Consider the following 20,938-nt stretch of genomic DNA (forward strand, 5'->3'; position numbering starts at 1 on the left):
AAATCTCTCAGTATGCCGGAACTGTTCCTAAGTACACACAGACCTAACACAACCTGATGTCCTGGACCAGAACTGTAGAAGAGGCACAGAGACGGAGCGGAGAGGGTGTCATCAGACACGCGCCTTTTGCTTGGGTGGACACCTCCAGGTAAGCAGACATCGTCAGCCAATCAAGCCCTTTGCAGTTGCCACAGTAAAAAAAATAAAAACAGCAAATCCAGGGCCCCCTCTTTGCCCCTCAACCACGGGCCCCCCACCCCAAAGAGCCTGGATGGCTCCCTGCTTTACGCAGAACCCCAAGTGGGCGACAAGCTCACATACAAGACATGGCAGTCTAGTATGAAGAGCTTACCACACCCATTTCTGTGGGTAATACTTGTAGGTGCATACACACAGCACCTGCACAAGGAGGCTTCTCACCTCTGCACGTCACGCCTGGGCTGGGCACGAAAGCAAAGGGGCGATGGCAGGCCGCCCCCTTGCAAGGGCCTCGCCGAGCACTCAGCAGTGCCGTCTGCAACGTGACAACACTTGCACAGCACTCTGGGCCCCGAACCATATTCCCAGACAGGAGCCCCACAAGGTTTGCTGGCGCTGCTTCAGTAGCCTAAGTCCACTTACAAGTTTATCCGAAACCTGGGAAACTATCGTGGATGTGCTGGGGTGGGGAGCAGCCCCAGGGGTTCCGTTGACGTGGAAACCGGCCACTCTGAGGGAAGCCGCGCGATGCTCTTTGCAATGAAAATGCAGTCACAGACCATTCCCCTTCAACACAAGCTGGGAACGCGTCACGAATGTGCTTCAATGCATGTCAGTACTAAACGTCTCCTTTAAGAGTCCAAACAAGTCACATTTTAGGAGGGAGGGGAGAAACCACGTTGGTTTTCCCTGATCTGAGATGACCTACCTTTGATATCAGACAGTCTTTCTCCTCTCGAAGGACCATAACGTGCTTTCAGTTAGGAATAAAGAACCAGGCAGAGACAGATGCTGTCAGACCACATTTTAGCTCCACAAGGTCTATTTTATGACTCACTGCACCTTCCAAATGGCTACTTGTGATGTGCAAAAAACACTGTACACTAACAGAGAAATTCTAAATGGCTTTCAAGACCCAGCAGTACTGCCCTGGAGGAGAAACTAAAAGGTAAAGCATCGAGGAAACACTGCCACTGCCGCTTTCTCAGTCAGCCACATAACACGTGACGGGGGCGCTCGCTGAGGGTCGCCGCTCCAGGCACTGGACGCCCTGCAGGGCACTGTCCTGGGGCTCAGTAAATAAGTCCACCCCATCTGGGCGGGGCGGTGGCAGGCACGGGCGGCCCGCCTGGGGCCGCGCCGCGCTCCCGACTAGGGGCACGGAGGCTTGGTGGGCGTCTTTAACCTGACGGCGGGGACTCTCATCTGGAGCTTGGGCTGCTGGTTCGGGCTGTCGGAGCTGGCCGGCACCTGGGCTGGGTTGGTAACACCGGGGGTCTGCAGCTGGGCCGCCGCCGTGGTCACGACTTGCTGCTGCATGAGCTTCTGCTGGACTACCTGTGCTGTCGCTGTCACTGCGGGGATCACCTGGACCTGCTGCCCGGCCGCTGTCGCCTGGGTGAGGGTCACAGTCTGTGGGGAAGCCTGAACCAAAACAGAAACACATCTCCTAGAAAACGCAGATCAGGTGACATGAAAACTTAGACGTCCTTGGGGGTGGGGGTTAGAAACATGACTAGCGCGAATGCTTCCGTGAAATGTAAAAACCACCTGACCTATCAAAATAGGACCTGGTTTCTAACCAAACAAAAATAGAAAACGAAACTACTGCTGCTTTTAGGCTGCAAGCGGACGCCTCTGGGGAAAGGATGGCCGGGGACTGGTGCTGCTGGTGTCCAGCTCCTAATACTATCTGGTTTCTTGACACCTACATGCCAGTGTGATTCTGAACCAACTAGGATTATTTTAAAGCACTGCTTTTATACGGCCACATTTTTAGCAGTAAAAAGCCGGTAAGAACCGAAAGCTAGGCTCTGTTGGGAAGGTAAGTCCTGGCTGTCCCCAGTAGTATTTCTACTCTAAGACCCAAGGTCGATACGAACGGATTCTGTTTTCTTTCTTCGTTTCCCTAAAAGGAAGGTGTGGTGGCTTCAGCTGGCAGGATGCACCTAAGGTTTACTGGCTGAACGAAGGAGCCCAGAAATGAGCCCCCTCAGCACATGTGACACTGAGTCCAAACACATTTGTTCAGGGTTTTTTTCCTGCTAGTCTCAGGATATCAAGTGTTTTCTCCAAAGTTAATTTTCTTTTCTGTATTATGAAGATCACAAGCCGTTCTCTAGGAATTAAAATTCTATTTCCTCGGATGAAAAGCAAGAACTCTCTTCGTGGGAACCCCCGACAGCTGCGGGTCTCCAGGTCCTACCTGTTGGGAAGCAGAGGCAACCTGCTGGATGCTGGCCACGGGTGTCTGCTGCTGGACGACTTGAGGGAGTTTCGCAACCTTGGACAAAACAAAAAAGCCAAATGGAGACGCCAAATGAACGTGTGCGCAAAAGAGATTTCTTGCCCTCTCTCCTTCTCAGTTCTTAATGCAAAAAACAAAAAACAAAAAAAAAAGACGGTGGTCAGACGACACAAAATAGCAGGTCTCAAAAGTGGGCTCACCTGGAACCCCGAGAGAACCAGTTATTTCACCTTTGCGCTGAGTAACGACTGCCTTCCTAATCGGTAATCACATGTAATTTGAAGCTTATTATCGGTCTCATATTTCAGACAGTCACATTTTTCTTTTATAAAAATCGCTACAAGTCTATATGAGAGAGTTACATGGAAGACAGAGTGCCTGGGCGCCACTCCACGTATGCCCCCATTGTCAGGGGACCCGGACCAACACCCAGGTTCAGCCCTAGTCCAGAGACATCTACGCCCAAACTCTAAAGTGGTTACTTCACCATTTTTCTACATTCTTCTTCATCATGATTGATATCTTCCTCTACAAAACAAAACCTTCCACCCAATGGTCACTTTTTGTAAACCTGCCTATCTTGCTGTCCTGCTGTAATAAGACAATTCAGGCCACTTGTGTCTACTCAGGGCTTCGGGGACACCGGTTCACAGAAGCAGCTCCCGAGTGGGTAGCTGCTGGGGGCCATGGAAAGCCCCCTCAGGTCTCTAACTGGCGGAACAGGGATGAAAATAAGTCTTGCCCAAGATAATCCTGGAGGAAATGTGAAATTATATGATGTACTTGCAAATGACAAGCTACCAAGTAAATACGAGTTCTCACGGAAATTAAAATGAATCACAAGGCATTTACTAGTTTACTGTAACTTGAATCAAAAACTGTGAACCGCACTCACTGACATCAAAGGAACCCCTGAGTGAGCCTGTGCGCTTCCTCTGACGGGAGAGACGTTTGGTCAGCTACCGCAGCGCACGGGCCACAGCTCAGATCCGCAGCCATGAAAATGCTGAGATGCCATGCATAACACCAAGGTGACGTCTTAAAATGCATCGATAAACTTGCAGGAAGTCCAGAGCTCCCAGTGCCAAAACTTAAGCAAATGGGGGACCCCGAGCCATGAGAAGGTGCTACAGCAGCTCGTGCCCGAGACCACGTGCTGCAGGGGAAGCCTTGAACTGGGTTTTCATGGCCTCCCGGGTGCAGCAAAGAGACCAAGTCCAAACCCACTCTCAGGAGGAGATAACAAGAGGGCTGCCCGATGCCCCCCGCAGCTGCGATCCTGGCACTCAAAGGGTCTGTGAGGAAGCCGCCTGCCTTAGGCCTCGGTGCTAGGCAGGGGAGCGGGAGACACAGGCTGGCAGACCAAACCCTCAAGCCACAGCTGATGTGGTCCTGGAGGCACCCATGGGAGCCCAGCACAAGGAAGAACCCACCTTCAACCCAGACCTCAAAGCCTTCCAACCAACAGAACTTCAAGGGAAACTGGCTCACAAGAAGACAACTCCTATAATGACAAAAACCCCACAGTTCCTGAAGCAAGAACAGCAGAAACAAGTAAAATCAGACGCACACGGACTTCAAATAGAGGAATTATCAGGCACGCACAAAACAGTGTGCCGTCCTGTGCAGCCTGAAAACACGTATGGGAACAAGAAACTACAAAGACCAAGCAGGTTTGAGACAAAAACAGAACTTCGAAGAATAAAATACTTATAATCACCAAAATTAAAATTCAATGGACAAGCTTAACAGCAGATTAGACCTAATGAAAGGAAAGCTCAGTGAAATGGGAGACAGGCTAGAGGTCATTACTCAGAATGCAGCACAGAGAGACAATGGAAGGAAAGCACAGAGACGGAAGAGACACGGAGGGCAGGAAACGGGGCAGAGGCGGCACCTAAAGAAACGGCGGCTGGTCATTTCCTAAACTGACAAGAGAGATCAATGCCCAGATTCCAGACGATCAGCAAATTCCAAGCTAGACCGTCACAGCATTTATAAAACGCCAAAGACAAAGAAAAGATCTCAAAAGGAAACAGAGGGAAAAAAGACAGGTTCCCATCGAAGCAGCGACCCGCTGGACAGACATCTGACTTCTCCTCAACAACAAAAGACCAGGAGCCAGGGAGTACTGTTAATGTGCTGAGAAAATAAATGTCCATCTAGAATTCCATACAACGCAGAAGCATCCTTCAGGAACAAGAGTGAAATACAGGCATCTTCAAACACTATGGGAAACTCCAAAGGGTGTACTTCAAGCAGAAGAAAAGGAATTTTACATGAAAAGTGAAAATGAAACAGGATAGAAGGAAACTGCATGACTGCAGCAGCAGGTGAGTTGAGAGGGCCAGGGAGCAACGGTGTTGACAGACCCGTGCTCGAGAGCAGAGCAGAGACGGTGGTCTGTGCTATACTCTGACAAGGCAGATCTGCACATGGAGATCTTAGGGTAACCACTTAGAGAACAGAAAAAAAACATGTAATTTTCAGACGAGTCAGAGGAGGAAAAAAACCCAGAATGACAAAAAATAAATACATAAATGGAATAAGAGAAGGCAAGTAAGGCTGGAAAGAGAAAACAGAACAAGTTGAAAATGCAAACAAAATGGAAGCTAAAAGCCGTTCCTCCCAGGCCTCACCATAAAGGGAGTGAATGTGTCACAGCTGAAGGACCAAAACTGAGACGCGGGACAATGACAGTGAGGCGGCGTCCAGTGACTGTTTCTGTGACATATGGGTAGAGTTCTCGGTATGAGGCACAACAGGCTGCCACACCGAAACAGTACTTCAAAATAATAAAAGTTAAAATTTTAATTTATGTGCAGCTAACAACAGAGCACCTAATATAAAAAGCAAAAGTAGAAAGGAATATAAGGAAAAACAGATAAACCCATAACCAGAATGGGAGGGGGTTTTTTCCTCCATTTTTTGGGCTGTGCCAGGCGGCATGTGGCATCCTCAGTTCCCCGACCAGGGATGGAAGCCGCGCCCCTGCAGTGGAAGCACGGAGTCCCAACCACTGGAGCGCCAGGGGAGTCCCAGAATGGGAGATGTTAACTCACCCCTCTCATAACTGACAGAAGAAGCCGACTAGCAGGCACAACACCCCGGATAAACCTGACCTAGAGGTGACAAAGGGACCCCACGCCGCCACAAAGCACGTCTCAGCGCACTTCACTGCAGGATCCGTGCTGGGCCGGGTCTGGAGCGTGAAGAGCAGCGGAGGGTTTGGCCCAGGAAAGGCTGAAGGTCAGGGAAGACAGAACTGCTGTCCCAGAGCTGGAGGAGGAGGGGCTAAGGTACCAGAGGCACACACCTCCAGGGGGCCGTCCAAAGGCAGCCAGGATTAAAACCCTGGGCGAGATGAGAGCTGGCCGCAGATGCGAATCTGGACTCATGGGCGCACAGATGGGCTCAAAGCCTCGAGACTGGAGGGACCACGAGGGGAGGGGTGCAGACAGAGGGTTTGTAAAGAAACAAAACACCACAACCAAAGGAACAAAAAGTTGTAGCAATCTAGATAAAGAAGAGACTTTTCTTACTGTGCTGCAGGGTGATTTTAAAAACCCAACCCGCAGAACGACCATGAGGAGAGCCATGTGGCCGAGCTTCCTGTCTGCACCTGTCACACTGCCTTGCGGGCATCGCCAGCACGACGAGGCGGGAATAAGAAACAGAAGGACGAAGGGGAAGATGCCAGCCGCCAGGACTCACAGGTGATGTGATCGACACAAGGGAAACGCAAACCAACTAGAACAGACTGAGGCTGTGGGATTCAAAAGTCAACATACAGTGTCCTACAGACACAGACAAAAAGAGGGAACTTAGAGCAGAGTATCAGAAAACACCCGTTACTTAGGAATAAATCTAATACACGCAATAAGATCTTTATGGGAAAAAAATCAGAAAACTTACTTAAAGGGCATTAAAGAAGACTTAAACAGCAAATGATGTATCATGTTGGTGAATCTGAAGTCAAGACTGTAGAGATGCCCACTCTCCCCCAAACTGATCTACAGAGTCAATGCAGTTCTAACAAAAACGCCATCAGTTTTGACCACGGTGCGTATACTAAATAAGCTGACTCAAAATCGATACGGAAGTGCAGAGAGCGGGAAAGCAGGATGCTCCCGACAGCAGGAGGTGGATGCCGAGAATCATCGTGCAGCAGAGTGGCGAAGAGCGGGCAGTGTGGGCTCACAGGGGCCGAGACCACGGTGCTCAGAGAAGCCCCCGAGGAACCGCACGTCACGCGTGCCTGGTCACACGGTGGGTCGGGGGAGAGAAGGGACTCCCGAATGAGTAGTGTGAAAGTAACAGGGCGTTGTGTTCACGTGGAAAAATTAAACTGAACCCCTATTTTTGGATCATCTCCAAAAACCAATTCCAGGAAGGTTAAAGACATAAATGTGAACAAAAAAATTATCAAGTTTTTAGAAATGATCTAGGAAACAGCACCATGACCTCTGGGAAGGATTTCTTAAGCAAAGCGCAAAAGGCACTATTCAGACACAAAAAGATTGATAAATTCCAATACACTCAAATCCAGAAGCTCCGTTCGTAAAGTGAGTGAGCAGGTAAGGCACAAGCTGGGAGAAGTGTGACACACAGACCCAAAGGCAGACACCCGGGACGTACAGCCCCACCGGGAAGCCCCCGAACAGGCTCGTCCCAAGGGAGGGGCCCCGACGGTCAGCAGATTCGCACCGCTGCCAGAGGAAGGCAGACGGCAGGCTGGCACGGGCCGAGGCTGAGGGACCACAGGAGCTCAATGGGTGGGCGTGCCCACAGCCCCGCACCCCGTCCCGGGCGTCACGCGTGTGCCGGGACCCAGGAGACGTGCAATGCTGGGCTGGCCAGTGCCGGGCAGCCGGCGGCAGCAGAGGGACGACCACGACCTCTGCAGGAGCCTCACCAGCACAAAGGCTGCCACCGCAGCAGGACCTGAGCACAGTCCCCAGGCCACGCTGCAGGGCCCCACGACCCTCTCCATGGGGCGCTGGTTGGTGGCGCCCCCCTGCTCTACCTCCGAGCGCCCGCTGCGTCTGCTCCCAGCCCTTGGGCTCCCCGCTGCTCACCTGGATCTGGGTCTGCACCTGCTGGGTCCCAGCCAGTTTCTGGGCCTGGGAGATGGGCGTGGTGAGAAACTGGGTTTTAAGGGCTGGCTGGGTGGCGTAGGTGACCTTCTGTGGTTGGCCCTGAGCGGCAATCTGCTGTGCTGTGATCTGAGGAAAGACAGGCCGCCCAGGGTTAGAGCAGGCAAGGCTCTGCGTCCCCTTCTCAGAGCCCCCCAGATGCCCGCAGCGTGACCACCCCGGCTCCTGGCCCTGCCCGCCCGCTGCCCTGTGTTCTTGCTGCTGCCCCCCCGGGGGGCCCGGTCCTGGGTCATCTCCTCCCCTGCTGGGAGGTCCCCTCATGGCCCAGGCTGGGCTTCATCTCCCATCCTCTGAGGCACCTGGTGCCACGTCTGCTCATCATGTAAGTGAGCGAACTTGACAATACAGAAAACACACACCGTTTCCCAAATCTAACTTTAAGAATTTGGCCCATACTCAAAACTATTTAGCACAAACAGAAACAAACCTGTACGCACAATCTTTACACATTTAGTCTAATTTTCCATTTTCCCTGCCAGGAGCGTTTAAATACTATTCAGAAAGCCATGCGTGTATGTGGCCCATATATTCGGTTTACAAAGCCACAGCTATGGACACTTTTAACGTCTCAGAAGTCTTCTTTCAAGTTACGTGAACATACCGACTGGCACTTTGGCTAAAGCCCTTCTCCTTCTCTCTTTCAGATGCTGGCTAAGCCCCCGCGATGACCCAGCCCGGTCTCCGTCCTGTCACAGTGCCTCCCAGCCCGGCACGCCCCACCCCAGAAGTCACTTCACGTCTCTGCGCGTCTGTCAGTTTCTGGAAAGGGGCACCAGCCGCCTGCAGAGCCCTCAGCACATGGGGACAGGGCGCTGGCTCGCTCCGGTTCAGAAAACAGCACAGATGCAACAGGAAGGTCAAGAGCCCAGACGCCATCATCTGTGCGTCGGGCTTTGCGCCACCAGGAGCAGATGAGGCAGAAGCCCTGGGGAGCAGAGCGCCTTGCACTCCGCTCCTGCTTGCCAGCGCAGCCCCGAACCCCCGCCTCTGAGGAGGACTCGCCCCTGGGGCCTCAATCAGCTCAGAGCTGCCTCCCAGCCTTCTCAGTCAGAGGGTCGCTGACAGCACTCCTCTCACAGTACCCCTTCCCCTCTCTCCCCTCCCTCCGTCCATCCGCTGATGGCGCGTGTGTACACACGTACACACACACATGCACACACACGTACACACGCACACACACAGCTGGCTCCTGTGCACCCAGACGGGTCGCACACCAGGAGCTACACATGCTTCCCCGAGTCCTTCCGGCCCCTCCCAGTCATGCAGTTCCACAGCCTGCGTCCTTCACAGTTGCCCCCACGAGCCGGCAGGACATGGGGGCTCCCCCTCTCATGAACCACGCCCTCCCTCCAGGGCCAGCCCCAAGGCCGTCCTACGTACAGCCCAAGGCCACAACCATGGGGTCTCCGGTGCGTGGAGGCCAGGCAGCCACGCAGGGCCACCTCGGAACCCTATCCATCTCCGTGCATCCCACGCTTGGCAGCGGGGCCTGGCTCACGTGAAGAGGGGTCAAGCGGGAGCCCGGTACCTTCTGCTGGACGGCGGCCGGGCCTGGGGCGGCTTGCGGCTGGATGGCCTTCTGCTGCTGGACGGCCTGCTGCTTCAGCTTCAGCAGCTGCTGGACGTGCACAGGCTGGGCCACGACAGTCTGCCCTGAGAACACAGGTCAGGTCATTGAATCACAAGCGCCAAGCAGGGACAAGGTCTCAGGGCTCACAGTGAGTTCAGCTTCAGTGATCTCTGTACAGAAAACTACATGCTGAAACGGTGCTGAGCTGAATAAAGCCCGCCTTACATCTACTTAAAATGTTTCCAGGTCCACAACGACATTTGGACAAAGGGTGGGCAAGTTAAGAACGTGAACGGTTAAATCGAGGGACACTTCTGCTAAAATACACCGTGACACACCCGAGATGGCTGCGGGCCACAGCTACTAACTAGAAAAGGCTTGTCAGCCCCACTCAAGGCTGGACGCGGAGCGGCGGGGGCCGAGGGGTGGCATGAGACAGGCACCTGCGGCTTTCTGCGGCTGCCCGATGGCCACACTGATTCCAGCAACGTTCATGGGCAGCGTCGTGACACCCGGCGAGGAGACCACGGCTGCAGGCACCGACACCACCGGGGGCTTCGCCAGTGCCACCTGGGCCGGCTGGGGCGCCGGGGCCTGCATCTGCCCTTGAGCCTGCAGCTGTGAAGTGGGGACCCGGGTCTAGACAGTGAAAACAATGGGAGAGTCCAGAGACATTCAGCATTCCACACGTCTGCAGACATTTCCCCACCAGCGGTCAGGTGGTGAGAAACTGACACATTCACAAAGGTGCTGCGTGGCGGTCAGCTAATGGAAAACAGCTCACTTTGGGCCGCCTATGTGCCCTGACCGTCACCAGCGGACACAGGGAGCGGGGCTCGGCGGCCCTCGGACGCCCGGGCGCACTGCTGCTCAGATGCGCTCCTGTCCCACAGCGAGCGTCTCTGCCTCCTGCATCTCAGAGCCTGACAGCACCCCACTCCTGCCACACTTCCTACGCTCGTCTCCTATCCCTCAGCGGCCACGGAAGATCAGCCCGAAATTACGACCTCGGCCTCCCACCAAGGGCCACTCTCGGTCTCCACCTCCTGCGACTTGCTTATCACTCGGCTACCAAGCACTTTTTTCCTTAAGTTATATTTTTTAAAAGGAAAATGGAAATAGATCCGTTTTTATACATACAAAAACTCAGACTACCTAAGAAAATACGAGGAAGTAAAAATCAGCCATAGCCCTAAGGTGCCCACATGTGAATGTGGAAACGACACCCAGCCCCCCAGACCTTGTCCTTATCTGTGCGGCCTGCCAGGAAAGTGTGTAAAGTGGGATGAGTTCTAGGTATCTGTAAGCTCTCCTCCTTCTACAACCCCTTTTCCAAAGCTGTGCACGACCCCGCTGTGCGCACGCTGTACAGTCTATGTAGTCAGCTCCCCAGTAACGGAGATTCAGGTCCCCTAACACTCCTGGTGCAAGTCTGTACGTTTACTACTTTGTACTGGTTCTATCACTTCTTTAGGATACAGCAGAAACAGGATCACTGGGTAAAGTAACGGGCATGTTTCTTAGCTCAACTGACTACCACCTCCTCCGGGGGAGCCGGCTCCTGCTGGCAAGCCCTCCGCCCGAGGCCTGGGCTGCCTGAGGCGGGCCGTCATGCGCGATTACCACTCGGCTCGTTTGAACTGGCATTTTCTTGTGAACACAGGTGACACCAAGCTTGCTTTCACAGTTTTTATCCACTTCTATCCCCTCTCTTACAGACTTAAAAGTGGAGTGAAGCACGCGGGAAGCAGAGCCTGGGCCCCCAGAGCCCCGGATCACAGCTGTGCTGTGGGTGACAAGCTGTAAGATCTGGGTAAGTTCTGAAGGCGTATGCCTTGGTTTCTGCACCTGCAAAATGGAGCTAGCATCACAGCACCCACTCCTGCCTCAGCACCAATCAGGTGACAGGCGGAGAGCCTATGGCGGCACCTGACCCAGAGCAGGAGCCCTAATGCTAGCCGTCGCCAGTGCCAGAAAGGGAGCCGCCCGCGCTGGGCACTGGTCTGCCTGATGTGCAGCATCTGGGCTCCAGGACACCCCCTCGACACGTGCCGAATGTAGCTGGCGTTCCCAGACACCCCCTTCACCACACCATCGTCCCCTCCTTCAGAAACCTTCGATGCCTCTCTGGGCCTGCAGAGCACCGCGACCCCTGAGTCTGGCTCTGGGGCCTCACTCGCCCCTCCACCTCCCCTCTGCTCTGACCACACGGGCCTCGTGCCTGGCCTCTGCCCCAGCAGCACCGGGACACCTTCCAGGGGCCACACCTCGCCCTCCCGTCGCCCCCCCACGTAAAGCCTGCTCTCCCTCCGTGGTCGGGCTCGCTCCCCACCCCACCCCCAGCCTCTCAGGCCACCATAAGCTCTGCGACACCGACATTCTGGAAAGCGTGACTGTGTAAATGTCTCCCACGTGCTGTTTCACCCTCTCCGAGGAGAACTTAAGTTCCTGGGGGAACGACCGTGCCTTTACTTGTCACTCCGCCATAATACCTGCAAGGGCCTGAGCGAGCAACAATGGTTCAGTTAAAACGTAAGAAGACGCTGCTCTGGAAAAACAAGCGTATCGACCGGAACTTACGAGCCGGGCCACCTGGAGGTTGGCCACGGTGGTGCCCGTGAGCAGGGCGCCGGGCCTCGGGGCCGTGACCGTGGTGAGCTGGGGGCTCTGCTGCTGCGTGGGCTGCGGGGGCTGCACCTGCACTTGTGCCGTTGGCTGCGGGGGCCCCGGCGGGGCCTGTGCTGGGGGCGCCTGCTGGGGCAGCTGCAGTTTCTGCTTCTGCATTTTGATCAGGTGTTCCTAAAACCCAGATAAAGTAATCTTTTCATCAACGTCAACTGCATTCCATTTCGTATATATCTTGGTTTTAAGTTACTGTTCTACTACCCGTTCAATGTCGAAGTAAACAGTTGCTGACGTGCAGTATGCAAACCATCCTCCAGGCCTTGCCAACATTTTTTAAATGTTCCCTTTACCACTGATGAGAACTAGCAACAGCGATTCTCACAGATTAGCAAATGCACAGCAAAATTCCTGGGTTCTTATCGCTTACGAGCAAGGCGATTCGAATCTGTGGTACCACCCCAAATCGTTAAGTCTTAAAATTGTAGTCGCTCTTGAAGTTCTACAAGGTACCATAAGGTAAGCACGAGCTCTAAATTTTGTACTCCAACTGTCTCCAAATGAAAGTTTAATTGGTAAATAAACCCATGTCTTTAAAAGAAGTCAAAATATCAAGATAAAGATAGCTCAGGAAATATTTTAGGGGATAAAAATGTTTTAAGGAAATTTATATTGAGTTATTCACGACCCTCCGATCTCGTTCAAGGTGCTGAAAAAGAAAAGGACTTTGCCGCTGGTTTAGGAGAGGGAAGGGAAGGGAGTAACAGGACCAGGCAAGCGAGCCGGTGCGTGGGGCTCTGAGCAGCTGCAAGAGGGGAGCAGGGGCAACTGAAGGCCCCGCCGCCTTAGAGCGCGAGGAGCGTTGGTGCGGGGGAAGGAAAGGCCGTGGGGCGGGAGGACCCTAACTCAGCGCTGTCTGCTGGTCGCCAGCTTCGGCGGTGACGGACACGTTCTGGAGCTGGGCTGTCCAATGTGGCGGGCTCAGCCACGTGTGGCCTTGCGCCCCTGAGCTGTGGCCGGTGTGGTGGAGGACGGGACGCCTCGTTTCCCTGGCGCACATTCGGGTGCCTCCGGGACGAAGAAGTCTCAGCTGGTGCTCGCACGTCCTCACCGCCCTCCAGCGCCCTCGTCCCCTCTGTCACCGCAAGGGGCAGGCCCGAGGTCAGGTACTTACTGTGGCAGGCCCGACAGCGAGCTGGAATTCTGAAGCACCATCCTGCGTTTATTACGCGTTTTCCTGGTTGCTTTCTGTGGTGAGCACTAATGCTTTCCCACTGTGGCAGGAATACAGCGCTTCCTTTTAAAACGAACCTGTTTACCTATGTAACAGCACAGGTCGTGCACAGACTGGCAAGATTCAGGGGCATCAGCACCCACATGAGAGAAACGACACCGCACACGAGCTACTCCTCAGGAAGCCAAGCTCCACCACCTCGTCTCTTAAAGCTGTCGAGGAATACTTTTCACTGACATTTTCTCAGGTTGGGAAAAGAGCACAGAGCCTGAGCACAGAGCACAAGCAAGCGAGTGGGAAGATCCATCCGGAAATGGGGATTAAGGCCTCAGAGAGCTGTGAACAAGCTGGTCGTGTGATCATGGAAGCGGCCCTGTGTGCAAAGTGATTTCTAAAGACAACACAAACACACTTCCCACATAAAGACGATGGCGGACTGTGCAAAACACACCCTGAATCACATGACACACCAAGGCATCATCACACAGTGTGTGTGTTCGGTTTTCTAGAGGACGCTCACCGGAGTCAACTTGCCCACCGCCTTGATCTGCGCCGGCGCCTGGGCCTGGCCCTGGATCTGCGGAACCTGCACCTGCGAGGCCTGCTGCTGCTGTTGCTGCTGCCGCAGGAGCTGGAAGTGCGCGGGAGTGATGGTTTTCCCCGGAAGCTGGACCCCTGTGGCTGAAGAGGTCGTCTGGTGAGACTGCGGCCCCGCACACGTGTGCAAGCCTGAGCCCTGAGGGGCCTGAAGAGCGGGACAGGCCACACAGGAAACCAACCCTGCCTTTACCTTGGGACACTTGAGTCACCAAAGACCGGGTCGGGGTCTGCACCGGGGTCAGGCTGGTAGTGACCACAGCCGAGGCCGTCACTGAGGTGACCGCTCGAACACCCTGAGTCGGTGCCAGGGACACCATGTCGGACGTGGCCGTGGCGGGGGACCCAACTGCTCGAGGCTGGGTGTGGACCACCTGGGCAGGAGCAGAGCCTCCCGAGGTCTGGAAAAGGCGAAGAGAAGAAAAGCGTCAGGCTGCTGCACAACATTCAAGACTCCTTATAGCCGTCGGGTGAAGAGAAAAGGGCATCAAACGCTAAATCCTAGAAAACGAAGCACATTCCAGATTCTGGCCTTTTGACAGATTGCTAAGCGACTGTTTCCCTTGTGAACTCAAAGCCTGTGCCTAGGGCTAGCGTGGATGGGTTGCTCGCAGAAGGGAAGATCACGACGCTGCCGCCCCCAGTCTAAAACACTGCCTGTCCCTGTCCCGCTGTCCTCGCTCAAAAGACCTTTTGGTCCCAGGAACCATCTAGATGCCCGTGTTCATCCCCCGGAAACATACAGGCCCCTAACCCCCACGGCCATCCCCAGGCAGCTGCGGAGGCTGCAGCCCTGGACCCGCGCGGCGTCTCGACTTGGCCTCGCTGTGTCCTCGTCCCTTGGCGCCACGGCCGCCGCAGCCCCTCAGCAGCTGGGCCCAGCTCCACCGAGTCCGCCTCTGAAAGCACCCTGAAATGTGGCGCTGGCCCCTGCTGGCCCCCTTGGTGCAGACGGTCATTATGTTTTCCTGTTTAGTTTGTCCCTAATCTTACATTTCATTACCTATTTGAATCCAAATCCAGTATCTTATTCTGTGCTTTCTATTCAACTCACCTGTTCCGTATTTCTTTTAATCATCTTTCTTGCCTTCCTGCACATTACTTTCTTCTCATCCCACTTTCCCCTCCCAAAGTTTGGAAGTTATACTCTATTCTTATTCTTTTGGTGGCTTGTCTAAAAATTGTATCAAGAACTTACAAAAGTCTAATCCATAATTTCACACTTTTCCTGAACAATAAAGGGATTCTGGAATGTTTCAACATCCCTAGCCCTGCTCACGTCATTGCATCGTGTATGTCATGTCTGCCTTTGTTGACCCTACAGTAAGTTACTGCTGTTCGCAAAGTCCGTTTGCACCTCAATTAGTTCATGTAGGCGAGATCTATAGGGAATTCTCTTAGGCTTTGTTTGGAAATGTTTGTTCTTCAAGGTATTTTCAGGGCTGGCAGTTATACTCTCCGACTACAATGAAGATGCCATTCCATTCCAGGAGCTGGTTCCTGGCTTCATTACCACCGTTGAGAAGTAAGCAGCTGTACCTCTGAAGGCAACCTGACTTTTTCAGGCTGCTTTGAAGACCTCCTTGTCGTTGGCATTATGTAAGCGTGGAGTCCCTTTCATCATCCCTGACCAGGGTATACGGATCAGTGTCATCAATCAGTTCTGGGAAACTCTTACATCTTCACATACTATCTCTGCTCAACTTTCTCTCTGTCTGGAACTCTGATTAACCTCTGATTACATCCTCTCACTCAATCTTCCGTGGCTTTGAATTCTCTTCCGTACTTCCATCTGCTGTCTCCCTGTGCTGCATTCGGGATAACTTCTTCTGATTTATCTTCCAGTTCACTAACTCTCTCTTCAGCTGTGTGGAAAGTGATATTAAGCCCGATTATAAGACATTTATTTTTCAATGCTGGTAACCATACTTTTCATTTCTTAAAGTTCTCTATATTCTTTTAAGTATAGTTTCCTGGTTTTTACAGACATTCGCAAGCTTCTCTTTTATTTCTTTAAAATAGAAAGTATAACCGTTTTATCATCTATGCCTGCTAACCCCCACCATCTCAAGTCTTTAAGGATCCGCCCAGTGTCTGTTGCTTCTGTTGGTTCTCACTCATGGTGCCTTCTTTCCGTGTGTTTGGTTATCTTCTATTATATGCGGCTCATTATACCTGGAAATCACTGTGGACATTCTAAGAAGTCCAGGTTGAAGGCACATTCCTCCAGAGAATCTGCATTCGATTCTGGCCACTTACCCAGAAACACTGCTCATCCAGGTCTACGTCACATGATTTGAGGGGCTTTGGGAGCCCTTCTGGGGAGCCATCAACGTGAGCTGCAAACTGACAGCTGACTTGGGGCTAGAGCTCCACAGGAAGAGCCCCTGCCCCACCCTCTGCTCAGCATGATGGATTTTACTTCCGGTTCACCCTGCCCTAAGGACTTAGCCATTTGGGGGCCTGTCTCAAGGCATCAATGCCTCCTTTTAGACTCTCCACCTGGGTGAGTCGAGCCTTGGGCATGAACGGGGGGTCCCCCTGTCTGAGAAGGTGAAGTGTACTCCAAGGCGGACACAAGGGCACCCTGTGTATCTCTCTGGGTTGCCTCTTCCCTTAGATTTTGGCCCAATAATTATTTACTCTTTTGTCAGCTCCTTGAAATTTTGAAGAGGATACTTAAAAATTTTATCCAATAATTTCAGTTCTTTTCATTAGGAGAGTGGTATAAATAACTCAACTCACCTTATCACCAGAAACAGAAGTCCTTTCCCGCACTACTGAAATAGCTTTCTCTCTAACCTTTTCTGCAATGATCTACTCTACACATAAAACATCACATGAATTTCCCTAAAACACACCTCTGCTCAAACATTTTCAAGGGCTCCCCATCGCCTGGTGAATGGAACCCACATTCTTCAGCCTGAAATCCAAACACCATGACAGCCCAGGCTCACCGTCACACAAGACCAAGCACGCGCAGCCGCTCAAGAACCTGTGAGAGGTTGTGGGAACCACCGCTTCTCTGCTAATGCATCTTGTGCTCCGTCCAAAGAGAACCGCTTGCTGTGCCCAGTATACACCATTCACTTTCCCACCACTGAACCTTTGCTTGTACGACTTGCCCTGCCTTCCAAAGAGCCATTTTGGTGGATGACATCTTCCTATTCTGTGGAAGCCCAATGCTCCCTTCTCCAGAAAACCTCCCTGTTACCTGTACCTCTTTTAGGTGCGGCCACAGGACTGACTGTAAGAACCCCATGAAAGCGAGCCGTGTGTTTGAGTCCTACTTCTAGCCCCACATCACCAGGGAGAGAATCTTGCCTGTAAGAGCTGTTCAAAAAATACATTGTGGATAAATTGCTTTATTTTTTAAAAATATGACTACAGAAATAGGTCTTTTCAAAATAAAATACCAAGTGCAATGATCTGGGCTTGCCACCCTCACGGAAGTAGTGACACTGGTCATAGGAAATGATCCTAATGCCACAGGCTAACTAATAGCTTCTGTATTCAGTGAACTGGCTGAGTCTAAAGTGGTTTACTACAAAGCAGAAAGAAAAATGAATGAAATAATCCACAGTCACATTCTAGAAAAACTGTTTTCATAGTCACTCTACTGCTTAGAGTATTCTAATTTTTTAAACCCAATTTACTGAGGTGTAACTCACGTACAGTAAAATTCACCTGTTTCAGGAATACAGTTCTGTGAATTTTTATAAATGTATGAGGCCGAGTAGCCACCAGATAGATACAGAACATATTCTGTTTTCCGTCCGTAAAGCCTTGCCTTTTCCATGTGGTTTAAATGGAATCACACACACACGAAGGCTTTCAAAACTCCTATCAGCCAGCACAATGCCACTGAGATCTGCCGTGCAGCCGCACGTGCCAGCAGTCTCCTGCCCCGCTGGGCAGTGCCAGATGGGCCGGGTGCACCATCTTCCCTTCTGCTCAAGGACATTTGGGCTGTTCCCTTATGTCGTAATTATGAACACAGCCACTAAACACATTCACGCTCAGGTGTTTTTGTGCAGACGTGTTTTCATTTCTCTTGGGAGAAAACCTAGGAGTGGAACTGATAGGCTGGAGAGTAGGTGTACGTTTAATTTTGTAAGAAATAAACTGTCTTCCAGACTGACTGCTAAGGTTCTGCATTCCCATCAGCAATGAGGATTCCAGCTGCTCTGCATCCTCACCAGCATTTGATACTGCCAGGTTTTTCTTTTCTTAAAGCCATTCTCAGAGATGTGTAGCAGTAGCAGATCACTGTAGCTTAATTTACATCTCCCTAATGACTAACAATGTTGAACATCTTTTCCTATTTATTTGCTATCCATATGGTGTGTGTGTGTGTGTGTGTGTGTGTGTGTGTGTGTATATATATATATATATATCTCCATATGTATCTTCCATGGTGAAGTAACTGCTCAAATCTTTTGTCCATTAAAAAAAATTTTTTTGTCCACTTTTAAAAGTTGTTTGTTTTCTTATTATTGATTGAAAAAATCTCTGTATAATCTAAGTACCAGTCTTTTATCAGATATGTTCTTCAAATATTTTCCATGCCTTGCTTTTCATTTTATTAACAGTATCTTCCAAAGAACAGAAGTTCTTGATTTGATGAAGCCTCATTTATTTTTTTTCATAATTTATAGGCTTTTGGGATCCTAGGAAATCTTTGCCTAAAACCAAGCAAAGATGTTCTATGTTTTTTTCTAGAAATTTTATAGTTTTGGGTTTTACATCTGGGCCCATGATCCACTTTGAGTGACTTTTCATATACAGTACTAGTAACAGTTCAAAGTTCATTCGGCTTTGAACGTTTCCCCAGTTCCTCCAGCACCATTTGTTGAAAAGACTGCCCTTTCTCCACTGAAATCCCTCGGCACTCTTTTTTTTCTTTTAAAATTTTATTTATTTCTGGCTGCGTTAGGTCTTCACTGCTGTGCGCGGGCTTTCTCTAGTCGCGGGGAGCGGGGGCTGCTCTTTGTTGCGGTGCGCAGGCTTCTTATTGCGGTGGCTTCTCTTGCGGAGCATGGGCTCTAGGCGTGCGGGCTTCAGTAGTTGTGGCTCACGGGCTCTAGAGAGCTGGCTCAGTAATTGTGGTGCACGGGCTTAGTTGCTCCGCGGCACGTGGGATCTTCCCGGACCAGGGCTCAAACCTGTGTCCCCTGCATTGGCAGGCAGATTCTTAACCACTGCGCCACCAGGGAAGCCCCTCTTTTTTTTTAAAGAGTTCTCCTCTCTATTTTTAATTAATTAATTAATTAATGGCTGCGTTGGGTCTTCGTTGCTGCGTGCGGGCTTTCTCTAGTTGCGGTGAGCGGGGACTACTACTCTTCGTTGCGGTGCGCGGGCTTCTCATTGCGGTGGCTTCTCTTGTTGGGGAGCACGGGCTCTAGGGGCGCAGGCTCAGTAGCTGTGGCACGTGGGCTCAGTAGTTGTGGCTCACGGGCTCTAGAGCACAGGCTCAGTAGTTGTGGCGCACGGGCTTAGTTGCTCTGCGGCATGTGGGATCTTTCCGGACCAGGGCTTGAACCAGTGTCCCCTGCATTGGCAGGCGGATTCTTAACCACTGCACCACCAAGGAAGTCCCTCCCTGCACTAAGAGTCTCGCCCGGCACTCTTAGTAAAAATTAATCAACTATGTACATGTGGGTCTATTTCTGGACTCTCTATCCTACTCCATGGATCTATGTGTCCATCCTTTTCCCAACACCACACTGTCTAGTTCACTACCAACACCACCTTCATAGGAAACACATTCCTCAGAACCCAACAGGGACATCACTCTATTTGCCAAAGCACTGCTGACTTTGAAGCAGCTTCTCACTCAGGGCACATGTTGTCTTTAGATCTGTGACTAAACTGCAACTCAGGATGTAAATGTAAACTCCTTTATTTCCGTCATTTATTTTTGTTTTCTACGGTGACACCACAGACGGCAGGTGCGTCCAGGTGAGCGCCCTGTCTCCTTCTGGTTACATGCTCAGAGGTCTTGTGGCTCTGCGTCTCTCCCTCTGCCCACATCTGGCCCCTTCCTGCTTCCCACGCATGGGCCTAGACACCCATAAACACACTGCCCCGCCTTGTGCCCCGTTGTGCAACAGCGCCGTGTCCACACACACGGGCAAACCTGCCGCTACGGCATGTGGGCACCCTGTCCGTGGAGTTGGAGACGTGCCCTTGCACCCCCTCCCTCCTCCTGGAACCACGGTGGGGGATTTCAACACACTCTCTCCCAGAAAGCACACGTGGAAACCATCCTCTGCACCCCTCAATGTCCTCAGTATTTTATGAAACGCAAACTAGATCAGGACTTTCTGTACCAATGGAATAGAATTTTTTTTAAGAAGCCAACAGCTACTGCAGCATCCTGGGTCATGCATGCCACCAAAAGCACCCAGGATCAGGGACAACTCACAGTCAAGGCTCCAGGTGCCACGGGTGAAGCGAGGCGCTTGTTAATGGACTGGAAGGTGGCAGCGGGGACGCCGGCGATGGTGTTCACGATCACATTTCCGCTCACTGTGCCTGCGGGGAGAGGACACGAGGTAGGAGCGCAGGAAAGAACTCACCTCCAATCGCGGCACCTCGCCCGTGAGACTTCTTACCCGCGGGCATGCTTGTCCCTGTGACGGATGTCTTGATGGCTCCTGCCTGCTGAAAAAAGAAAACCATTTGAATTTCAGGTCAAGCTCCGCCCTGCGTAAACACTCCAAAGCCTTCCCCCTCATCAGGATCAAACCCAAACCCTTGGTCACGGTTACTCGGCCCGCATGGCTGACTTCAGCCCCCTCCCCCCACCTCCTCCCACAGTGCTGAGTCTGTCCCTCGGTCACCAGGCTCCGGCCACACTGACCCTTCTGAGCCCCACATCTGCCAAGTTCAGGGCCCCTGTGCTGGCTGTTTTCCATTCTTTTCTGACTGACTAATGTCACTTGGCCACAGCCCAGGGGTCAGCCCTGCAGAAGGTCTCTTCCTGACCACCCACCACTGTTCTCCTGGGCAGGGAGCAGCCCTCACACCAGGCAGGTGCTTAGTTTTCTGAACAACGAAGGACGGAGCTGCCAAGTGCACATCGAACGCCACTGCGGCAAATGTAACAAAGAACACGGGGTGGAAATGACCCCGTACAACAAGACCGTCCCGCGCCGGGCAGCAGTGCTTCCCCACGTGGGACTCTAACGTGTCACCAGGCACACACAGAGAGGGAACGCGGCAGGGCACAGCGGCGACAGCGCAGGGTGCATAAGATCGACACATTGCCTTTCTTTTTTTATGCACTTCACCACCTTCCTCTCACGGGC

General features: G+C 52.1%; 1 protein-coding gene across 9 annotated transcripts in view; it reads right to left on the reverse strand.

Annotated features, from left to right (window-relative positions):
• Positions 1-991: 991 nt before the first annotated feature.
• EP400 (E1A binding protein p400) overlaps positions 992-20,938 on the reverse strand; it is a 110,827-nt gene continuing 90,880 nt past the window's right edge. For 8 of the 9 annotated variants that reach the window (XM_060027840.1, XM_060027839.1, XM_060027844.1 and 5 more), the window contains 10 exons: positions 20,243-20,291; positions 20,053-20,162; positions 13,819-14,026; positions 13,549-13,709; positions 11,753-11,971; positions 9,616-9,811; positions 9,131-9,255; positions 7,525-7,671; positions 2,405-2,482; positions 992-1,623 (listed from right to left, as the gene is read on the reverse strand). In XM_060027840.1, coding sequence (XP_059883823.1) covers positions 1,351-1,623; positions 2,405-2,482; positions 7,525-7,671; positions 9,131-9,255; positions 9,616-9,811; positions 11,753-11,971; positions 13,549-13,709; positions 13,819-14,026; positions 20,053-20,162; positions 20,243-20,291 — 1,566 coding nt within the window. In that variant the 3' untranslated portion in view covers positions 992-1,350. Of the gene's footprint in view, positions 1,624-2,404; positions 2,483-7,524; positions 7,672-9,130; positions 9,256-9,615; positions 9,812-11,752; positions 11,972-13,548; positions 13,710-13,818; positions 14,027-20,052; positions 20,163-20,242; positions 20,292-20,938 lie in introns of those variants that run through there. The other variant, XR_009521660.1, reaches the window with a different exon arrangement.

Source organism: Delphinus delphis, chromosome 13, assembly GCF_949987515.2.
Source record: "Delphinus delphis chromosome 13, mDelDel1.2, whole genome shotgun sequence".
In the NCBI taxonomy this organism is placed as follows: Eukaryota; Metazoa; Chordata; class Mammalia; order Artiodactyla; family Delphinidae; genus Delphinus; species Delphinus delphis.